Source organism: Melozone crissalis, unplaced genomic scaffold (genome assembly GCF_028551555.1).
Source record: "Melozone crissalis strain CALT ecotype California unplaced genomic scaffold, PUWL_Pcris_2 ptg000006l_1, whole genome shotgun sequence".
Classification (NCBI taxonomy): Eukaryota; Metazoa; Chordata; class Aves; order Passeriformes; family Passerellidae; genus Melozone; species Melozone crissalis.
In genome coordinates, this window is record NW_026535784.1 from 24,530,139 (window position 1) to 24,540,621 (window position 10,483).

The 10,483-nt window shown below is 40.7% G+C and overlaps 1 protein-coding gene across 1 annotated transcript; it reads right to left on the bottom strand.

The window, feature by feature from the left end:
* Positions 1 to 3,538: 3,538 nt before the first annotated feature.
* Positions 3,539 to 10,147, bottom strand: FRG1 (FSHD region gene 1). The gene is made up of 9 exons (XM_054294320.1): positions 10,050 to 10,147; positions 9,685 to 9,752; positions 8,718 to 8,840; positions 7,708 to 7,765; positions 7,419 to 7,533; positions 6,956 to 7,060; positions 6,117 to 6,208; positions 4,980 to 5,090; positions 3,539 to 4,065 (listed from the first exon to the last, which is right to left on the bottom strand). The coding sequence occupies exons 1-9, from the start codon at positions 10,109 to 10,111 to the stop codon at positions 4,029 to 4,031; spliced, it is 771 nt and encodes a 256-aa protein (XP_054150295.1). The 5' UTR covers positions 10,112 to 10,147; the 3' UTR covers positions 3,539 to 4,028.
* Positions 10,148 to 10,483: the final 336 nt, after the last annotated feature.

Sequence of the window (10,483 nt, forward strand, 5' to 3'; positions counted from 1 at the left end):
CACTGCCCGACCCAGCCCGGCACGGCACGGCACGGCCCCGCCCGTGCAGTTATGGTGAAGCTCAGCAGTTCATTTTCAGTCGCCCTTCCACAAATGGCAACTTCCGCACAGGAGAGTCTGAAATAGAATCGCCTCTCTTTGGCAACGCTGGGAGAAAACCCGTGGCACCAGTTTTCACTTTGGCAGTAGTGCGGTTTTTAATGACTCTGTGTCCTGTGCGGATTTTAGGTAGGGTGTGTGCTGATGCCTATATAACTCAGGTCAAAGTTACAAGGTGCTTATATAGCTTGCGTTATAAGATAACCTGAATCGTAGCTTTTTATACCTATATAAAGTATAGGTATAAAATTACTTTCTAGACAATGTAATGGCTGGTATATGGTTAAGTAGTTGCTTAATACTGAACAGACAAAAAAAAAATTAAGAAAAAACTCACCAGGTGGATAGGAGGTAAGTATAGTGCTAATAAAAAATTGGCAAATGTAAAGCCAATTAGCCACAAAATAAAGAATTTAGACTGGCTGGGACCAGACAGACAAGGAACACCGTAACTGCGCATGCTCTGAAGACAAAGTTGAAAAGTTCAGATGTGAAGAAGACCTTGGAAGCCTTCATCAAAAACCCCCAACAACCCCTGAATTGGGGAGACGCAAGTGCAGTGCAAAAGAACGATCTAATAAAGTGAGATCAGACTATGTAAATTAGTTCCAGCATGTATATGATGATGTTGTAGTGACATAGCAATACTAAACAATACTTACTGCATAAATACACCACAGCACTTGACATGGGTGGGTGAGTTAGGAGGAGATATTCATCTCACCACCAGCGCTGCAACAAACAAATACCTGCTCTACAGATATCGGTCCATGGGGATTTATTTCCTGCCTATCTTTTGAGCATCAGTGGTAATGAAAGATGCCAGGCAGGCATGTTCTTGAGAAGGATTTTTCTCCATCTTGCAGCTTAGGAGTGCAGGAAGTGGGCAACTGGGGAGACAGACTAATGAGAAACACAGGGTATGAGATGCATCCATCTATAAGTGCCCTGTCTTCTAATTGTTGTTTAAATGGTATCTGTTTCATAGAATTGGAGAATGGTGTGAGTTGGAAGGGACCTTAACGATCATCGAGTTCCAAGCCCCCTGCTATAGGCAGGGCCACCTTCCACTAGACCAGGCTCTTGTAACAAGTAGAAATCAGCATCCAAATTAGGTGTGTACGGTCTTCTTAGTATGGGCATTATCACTGTAGTGTGAGCAAATGAATGCTTCATGAGTGTGTACACTGGCAACAGTTGGTGGAAGCACCATGAAAAAGTACTCAAACCCTTCCAGGATGCCTGTGTTTTAGCCTGTCTCATGTGCTCTGTGCAATGCCTAAGCCATGCCACGTGTTTTTAGGCACACAGAAAAGAAGTGATGCAGTCTCTACATCGTGACTTAACTGCCTGTGCAATTAACTCTCTTACAAAACCAAGTGGGGGTGGCAAGAAAAATAAGGGAAGTCCTTGGCAGACAGTTGATTGGAAAGCTGCATGGAACTGCAAAAATTAAGAAAGAGGAAAGGATAGAAAATGTATTGTAGTGTGGGAAAGCCCTGGGAGGAGAGCATGCAACAGTGTAGTAAGGAGCCAGCTCAGAGCAGAAGCTGGGAATTGCGCAGAGCTCTAGAGACCAAGGCATAAAAACATTTCAGCACAGGTGAAAGAAGATCACAACAGGATCAATCTGTGGATTTGGAAACTGAGGAAAATTACAGTGTAACAGGACAAACCTTGAGATTTTCATGGGAGTGTTCTTTAAAAACAGGACATCAAGCAGTTTCTATAGGGTTTGGAAAATATTTTCAGTTGAAAATAAATACATGTATAACAATAATCCTAATTCCAGATATCTGAATATACTATTATGGGCTATGATAAGAAAGAGTCTGATTAAGTTGGTTCTGCTACTTTCTGAACATCTTTTGGTCATCTTTTATATCTGGGGTGAACAGCTGTTAGGGACTTCATTATCTTTGTTTAGATGCTTTACCATCTTTAGTACGTTTTTAACAGGAGGAAATAAACAATGACTTTAGAAAATTAAAATCTCTTTCTAAATGCTCTGAAGACAAAATTATGTCATTGTCACATTACACAGTGTACTTTTTTGAGGCCTCTTTTTGATTCTGGTATAGTTCTTTCACTGGTAAAGAAATTCTCAGTTTAAGCAACAGTTACCTTCCAGCACCAGTCACCTTCTCTGACTATGGCTGCTCTGCTGTATTCCTATCACAATGCCTTGCCTTCAGGGTCCACACCAGCACCTTAGGCTGGGTTAGTCTAGGTTTCTTCTGTCAGTTTTTAAAAATCCAAGAAGGAAAATGCTTCTTAAGATGTACAGTCAGCCTGCTAACTGTACTAACAGCTGGTCTCACTGAAACTTAGCACTTATGGCCACCCTTCTGCTCTCTCATATTCAGTACATATCCAGTACTGTATTACCACTCTGCAGATCTGTTCCTTCCCCCCTAAGTAGGGGCTGCCCAAATTACTTCCCCCTTTTTTCTGTTTCAGTTAAATTAAAGCTCCTTGTGTTAACACTACTGTCAGGATGTAGTGTCTTCAAGATGACTCCATGAATACCTCCACTGGGAAAACCTCCAAAAAGACTGCTTAGAGCAACAGTTAAATAAATACACTGATCTTCACTGCTTTGTTATACCATTGATTTCACTGTCTTGAGCCTAGATTTCCAGTAAATTCCCCAGATCCCTGTTCTATTGTGCTATCTCAGAACATTTTCTCAAGACTCTAGTGTATCATAGTCCCAACATACAGGGCAACCCCATTGTTACTAAAATACCCTTATTCTCTGCAAGGCTGCCAGTCCCTTGCCAAGTCTAGTACTTCCTCTCCTACCAGGGACAGTCCCATTTCATTTGCTCTGCCACTGCTTTTTACTTCACTTACTCACCTGTGACAAACATAAAAGTTCTGTTATTCCCTTACTATCACTTATAGCTACTTGCAACACATTGTATTCTTCTATTTACACGAATATGAAATGGAAAATCCCTATCAGGGTAATTTTCAGGTTCTTATTCTGCTGCTGAGCAGTCCTTTCAGCACCCTTCCCCACCAGAGCATATACCTCTGCTTCCAGGTGTATCTGAGTAACTGTTTTTGTGGGTTCTATGAGTCTTTATTCAAACAATATATTCTTGAAAGAAATACAGATGCTGTAATATCAATCTACTTCCACCATCAGTGTTCACTTCAGATGTATTTAAGTTTCACAGGGACTGTGGATCAATGAGACATGCACTGAACTTCCAATACATAGTTACTCTGGGCTGCAGCCTGCTCCTTGCAGTGCTGTTTGTTTCCTGGTGTTTCTGAGTGTAATTTTGGCAGCAGGCCACAGCAGCACTGTGATATTCCAATGGCTTGTTGTACATCAGTCACATTTCTAGGGAGGGATATGTAGTGGGGTACCTACAACCCCACTAACAATGGGTTAGGGCTCATTAACAATGACTTAATGAGCCCTAATCCCCAGTCCTAGGCCAAACTAAGGAGTAAAATCAGTAACTTTTTTTCTCCCTCTCTGCCACAGCACACCTCACAGCTATTGCTGCATTTTTATCCAAGAATTCCTGACTCTGGCCAGGAACATCTGCATACAATAATCTATTTATTTCTAAATTTTGTCCTAAAAGCAACTAAAAGTCAGGGAGCTTTCTCTCTGGACTAAATCAGTGCACAGTCTGTCTCCCAGAGCTTAAGTTACATGGCAAATAACTTACCATTATTAATTGATTTACCTTTAATTTTTGTTGGAGCCATTCCCTTCATACAAGCCAAGTATTCACAAATTATACAGTTAACAAGATAACTGGATTATTAATATTTGAGAAAATTTTAATACAATTCCTCAAGATACTTAAAAAATGCTTTAAATAAAAAACACCTATAAAATATTTTACTCTTTTTCAATTTGATGCTGCCATGAAAGTTGCAGAAGAAAATGGGCCAGCTGGATGTCACTTGCAGTATCTATCTGCTTTCACTTTAGCTCTCCTGTATGGGAAAAGTGAATGAAACAAGATTTAGATTAAGACCAAACACAATTACACCTGGGTGTTTTATCTGCCTCAAAGTGTTAAGAATGTATTAAAAGTAATTTTTCTTGAACTTTGCTTCAAAGTACATATAAAGGCCTAACAACACTTTGGATTTGTTAATTTACTTTGTTCTCCTAAGGAGGTAGAACTGCAGTGTTAAGTTAACTGACTAAAGTTAACCTTGACTTTCTCTTCAAATCATCATAATTGCATTTTGTCTCCTCTGAGGAATGGAATTCACATTCAGCATGATCTGAAGCTGACCACCTGTGAGAACCCAGGAGTGTTCTCACATTACTTGTAATTATCAGAAATAGTTTTCTGCATTCCAGCCACTGAATTAATGCAAATATTTATACTATATACTGACATAAAAGGCTTTAAAAATTCAACATGGTTTCTACAGTCTTAGTTTAGCAGGACAAAAAATTCCCACTAGATAACATGAAGACTGTTCTTAATAAACACTATTTCTCTTTAAAATTCAACTTCTGCCTCTCCAAAATATTCTGGTACCATAGGTATTGAAAAATGTTAAAAATTAGCTCAATTTTCACAATTAAAAAGATTAACTAGATTGTTCAGTTTGTTTAGTTCCGAGTTGTTGAGGGATTAAAGATTTTCAAAAGAATTAATTTACAGGTAAATTCAAACCTGCAAGCTTCAGCTAAAGAAGTGAAAATCCAGATTAAAAAAAAAAAAAAAAAAAGGTGGCAAGCCCCAGGACTCAGGGACAACACTCACCAGGGGAAAAATGCTCAGGAACCTATGTCCCTGAAATCCAGCCCTCTTTTGTACCCCAGGATTTACCATATGTGCATCTCCCAATAGTTTTTTAATCAATACATTATTTCTAGCACTTTGAAGTACCTGTCAAGTAGCATTTCATGAAAAGTGCCTTCTTTTCTGGCTTTTCTAAGGGCTTTTGTATCTTCTTTGCTTATTTTAAGCTTTTTGTCTTGAAAACTTTGGAATTTCTTCCTGTAAGGGGGAAGAAGAGAAAAGTAGTAAAGAACTGAAGCTTTTAAATTTTTTTGTTTCCCAACACAACAGCAGCTGTGCTAAGAATCTTAGCTCCTATTAAAGCAGCAGGTAACGGACCTAATAAAACCCAGCAAACCATCCCAGTACTAAGGTTGCACTAAGGCTTCTGTAGGTGAAAACTATTCAGGTTTTGCTTTTTTTGGCAGTCTAAGTAGGAATGAGCCCCTATGTGTCTAGCATGAAGTGGTTACAAATTCTAAAGAGCCCCTTATTTAACTACTAGCATAAGAAATCAGGGAGCAAAAGTGTACTGGATGTAGTTGCAAGGTGCTGACTGCAGGTGTTTTCTCTGTGAGAAAAGGTCAGGGGCTGACCTGCGCTGGACAGAGCTGGCTCTCAAGACATCCACTACAGGACACAGCCAAACCCACCAGCAAAGCAGGTGGCACTCCCATGGAAACAGATTTAAGATAAAGCAAAATGCCACACAGGCAGAGAAGGAAAAAAAACCAAACCTAAAAGTGCAAAATGGCAGCGGGAACATCAAGCACAGAGAAGGAGAGGAAGGAGATGCTGTAGGTACTGGACCAAATATTACCTTCCAGCCCATGAATAAGACCATACCAGAGCAGGGGAAAAGCAGCAAAGGAAGGGAGTGGCTGAAAGAAACCACTGTGTATTGACCTACAGCCCATCTGGCTTAGTGGAGCAGGTAGAAGCTCTGGAGAGAAGCTGAGCTTGAGATAGGAGAAAGAAAGGTGGTGTTTTTAATTTTTGTCTCTCAGAATCTACATGCAATGAAAAGAAAATAAATTTAACTAATCATTCACAGTTAACCCTTGGACAGTATCTGGTACAGCAGCTCTCCTTTATCTCAAGCAATGAGCTACCTCACCCTGTTTTCTTCCCTTGTCCTGCTAATGAAAAGAGAGTGAAAGGCTGGATGGGCTTTGGGCCCAAAGACAGCCCCAGTCAGAAACAAAAAAAGGTACTTGAGCCTGTTACCAGCTTTAAAGTACATACACATAATTGATTTCACACTGTTTAACGTTTCCTTTGTCTTCCTGTGGAACGTCATCTTTCTTCTTAGCTTCTCTTTCAGCACAAGTACGAATCTAATAATTGAAAGAAAAATGAAAAAACAACCAAAACACAACAGAAAACACCTGTATTTTAAAAACAGTAAGTTACAGTTGAAAGATGACTACATATCCTTTGTAACAGAACGAGAGTCGCAGTGACTTCTCAAGTTCACAGTTTTCAAACTGGTTAACCAGAAACAACTGCAAAAGTAAGAGCTGCCTGAAATATGGGAAAGGTTAAGTGCAATCCTTGATATTAGACATAACTGCCTTTATCTCAAAGAAGCACTACTACAGTTCTTAATTTTGGCAGGGACAATTCAGAGATTGACTTAAAATACTGCTGCTCTGACTAGTTAAGACACCTATCTCTACTTGAAAAGTAGAGATATATTTCCCATGCTCAGATAAAGTCAAGATAGTCTTTTCAGATTCTCTTGAAAGATCTCCCCTTCTGGATCATTCTGGTAAACCCTTCTCTGTCCCTGATTTGGTCATAATTCCTTCTTCTGTCCCAAGCTGTTTAGAAGTACCTGGAAGATCACATAGACTCTTTTGTCCTCCTGAGTGGTAAAGTATCTTCTTATCTCTACAGGAGGTACTGAGAATTATTACAGCCCTGGAAATCATTTACCCTTCTTGTGGCCAGATCACTTGACAGCTGATAGGAAGCAATTATAACTGTATTAACAGAAAATCATAGCACACAGACACCTGCTTGTTTGAGTTCGATTCCTGCCAATCCTGTATTAATTGTAGATTGTAGAAGTTATAGATTACCTTTATCATTTCTTCTTCCCCTGCAGTTTTGCTTTTGGCTTCTATGTCCCCCTCCTCATTACACCTGATAAAACGGCTGTTTGCTGCTAGTAATGCCATTTTCCTCTGCAGAAACAATATCACACACTGTAAGTATAATGAGGTTGTATATAATCCTTGATTTGTAACAATTTATCCTCTACAATATGCCAAACATCCATGTAAATAATTCTTTTATGGATGGATACTTCACTAGCTAGCCAGACTTGCTGACTCCTTCATTTTTAAGATGCTTATAGCTGCCAAAATGCAGCAATTGAAGCATTTAAAAAACTTTCAATTACAGTAAATGCATTGCAGTTGGAAAATCATAAGTTACAATATGAAAGAGATTGCAAAAGGCTTTAACTTCATAGTAAAAATACCGATCTCAAAATACAATCAAACACTAGCAACATCAAATAAACCATTGCAAAGAGCTTACATCTTGGAAGACAGGTTCCCACTGCTCTCTTGATCCTATTGCATCGGAACGTCCAACAACGAGCCCGTCTGAGTTTATACCAAGGTATTTGCCATAACCAGACTTGAGAGCAATCCTCAAAGAGAAAACATAGGAAACAAGGAGCGTTTTTAATTAATGCATTCACAAAACCCAAAACATCACCGACACTTTTAGTAAAAGACAATGTATTTCAAAAAGAGTATTAAAATGCCTTTTCACAAAATCCAAAGATAACAAGTATCAAAACTTGAAACATTACAGTAATTACCTTGTATCCGATAACTTAACTGCTGTAAACTGCTCAGGAGGACTAGGGCCTTCATCACCTGAGGAATGAATTTTCCATTAGTTAAGTATGAAGTATAAACATAAAATGTATTAGCCTACTAATACTGCAGTATCAAAAAGAATTGAACATTGACTATTTCTAAATACTATGGAAAATATTTATTTCATTAAAAATTCCTTTTTGAGTACTCACTTTTAAAGAAGCAATGCAGGTGCTCATTTATGCTCATATATTTACAATGCTTAAAACAAGGCACAAAATAAAGATTATCATAAGTTAAAGAAATTTATAATTAAGAATGTTTTGTAATTTTCCTGGTGGCTTTGAGTACTTTAATCTCCTTGTAATGTTATTTCTTTGATAACAAAATGCATTATGGTTCAGCTATGGTAACTCAAGTCAGTATCCTAAAAGCTACTGGATTCTCCATCCCTCAAAACCAAAACAAGAGAATATGGCCATTGTTGCTCTGATCTCTGTTTGGAGATGAAACACACACAGACTGTCAGGGTTCTGGAACAGTCCATGTCAGAGTCACTGCCCTCAAATTCAAAGAACGAGCTAATTATCCCAGCACATTGGTAGTTCTCTTGTGCAGTGACAAAACAAGTATATTATGACAAGGATGCAGCAATAAGCATTAAAACTCATCTACCTTGAATTTCACTCTTCAAGTGACACCATAAACACTTTATAGGTTTTAATAAAAATTATACTGCTTTTTATCCAGCAAGTATGGCCTTTAACAGGTAATCATCTCCAGTGCAGTTCAATTTATTGCACACATAAGCCAGCATGAAACTAGATGAGTGAAACTGATTGGCAGTCATTAGGTTTAAGTCATCTGCATGCTTCAGCTAGAATTACTGCATTTTTTGTAGTAAACTGGTTTTAGCTGTAACACTGCTTGCCTTGAGGTGATGCTAGTTCTGTGCCTTTAGGCACTTCATGATTAAGAATCTATTATTTTCAAATTTCCTGGAACAAACCTTTATGTGGTGCTCCAAGTGTAAACAAGCCATTGTCGAGGGCATGCATGTAAGCTCCTTTATCCATTTCTATAGCTATAGTTCCTGTAATTTCACCAAAATTACTGACAGCCCACCAGTTTCCTGTAATATAAAACCATAACAGTTTATTAACACAGTAACCACAACTTTTGATTACAATAGCCAAAGAGGTTATATTTCTGCGTCTTCTCTGAAATTTTAAATTCAAAAGATAGCTATCTCATAACCTTCGTGCATTATTTTATAGTCCAGAGCCAATTTAATGGCGTTGCTGCTGCTGCCTCAGGAAGTCCAGCTCTTTGACCAGCTGTCATCCCTAGCTCCAAGCTCCTGTGCTTCATCCCTTCTTTGCGTTAGTCCAGAGACCAAGCTGATTCATTCAGCTGATGCAGCAAAGACACACTTCACAAGAAAAAGATTTTTTCCCTCTGGATCTGTCTCCTGCAGTTTTGGAGTCATATCCATTTATAAGATTCTCCGGCACAAGAGAATCAGAGATACTACTTAATCTTGCTGTTAAATATGTAAGTTGTAATCCTTAGACCTCAGTTGTTCAAACCAATCTGGATTTGAACATTTGACTCCTACAGAATTCTACCAAAGTTAAAGCCCTTCCCATGTGCATGACTTAGAATTATGACTTTTACATTTTTTGAACGGTAAAGTTTTCTCTTTGTATACTGTCTTACAAATATTTCCTAGCTCATTAAGATAGTAATGTTTTTTTTTTTTTATTACTTATAAAAAACTGAATCCATTCTATTGGTGTCACAAGTTCTGTGTGGAATCGAGAAAGATTCCAAGACACAAATGACATGTTGTGAGAAAGTTATATATTTCTACAGCAGTTACACTTGCTTTACCAAGTCCGGTAACGACCCCGTTAGCTTCTGGCACATCCCCTACAGTTTCCGCACTGCCACATAACTCCTGGAAAGCAGCTCACCAACAATATCGAGCTGCTCCGCCGCATCCTCTTCCCTTTTCCTTTTCTTTTCCTTGTGCTTTTTCTTGCTGCAAGGGGAGATGCAAAGAAGTGAGAACGAGCCGCTGACCCGGCCCTTGTCCCGCCGGGCCTCACGGCCGGGCCCTGCGGGAGCGCTCCCTGACCCCGGCCGGAACCCTGCGGCGCCCAGCCCGGCCCCAGCCCTGCCGAGCCCCCGGGCCGGAGCGAAGGGAAGGGAAGGGAAGAGCAGGGCCGGCCCGGCCTCATCCCTGCCCGGCCTCCTACACCGGCCCCGCGGCGGTGCGGGCCCCGGCGGCTGCCGCAGCGCGGGGCAGGGGCGGCGCGGCGGGCAGCCCGCTCCTCACCTCTTCTCTTTCGAGCCTTTGAGGACGAGCTTGGTGGATTTGACGCAGGAATACTCCGCCATGTCGGGATCCGGGAAGGGCGGGCGGACGGAGCCGGCTCCGCCCCGGGCCGGGCGGAAGCCCCGAAGCCGGGGCCCGGCCTCCGCCCGGCTGTGGGCGGGCACCGGCGGCGCCGTGCCTCGGTCAGCGCACGTGGAGGGTGCTGGACGCGGAGTTTGAGCGGGAAAATAAAACAAGAAGAGTTTAAAATTACATTTAAACAGTCTGTCCCTGGGCACCTTTCCCGTCTAAGTCTGGCCTGGCTCCATGGGTGCAGTGCCTGCGCTTTGCCAGACTGCAGGCAAAGAATGCTAAGGAATAAAGAACACATGGCTCCTACAGCCCGTGTGTGTGTCTGTTGTAAAACACATGTCATGAACATCAGCAGAGCCCTC

Bases quoted from the DNA above. Each gene is read 5' to 3' on its own strand.
- FRG1 (XM_054294320.1), bottom strand. From the start codon at position 10,111: ATGGCGGAGTATTCCTGCGTCAAATCCACCAAGCTCGTCCTCAAAGGC. The intron at 9,753-10,049 runs GTGAGGAGCGGG...CTCCCCTTGCAG, and splicing joins AAAGGCTCGAAAGAGAAGAG to CAAGAAAAAGCACAAGGAAA. The intron at 6,209-6,955 runs GTAATCTATAAC...TTCAATTATTAG, and splicing joins GGGAAGAAGAAATGATAAAG to ATTCGTACTTGTGCTGAAAG.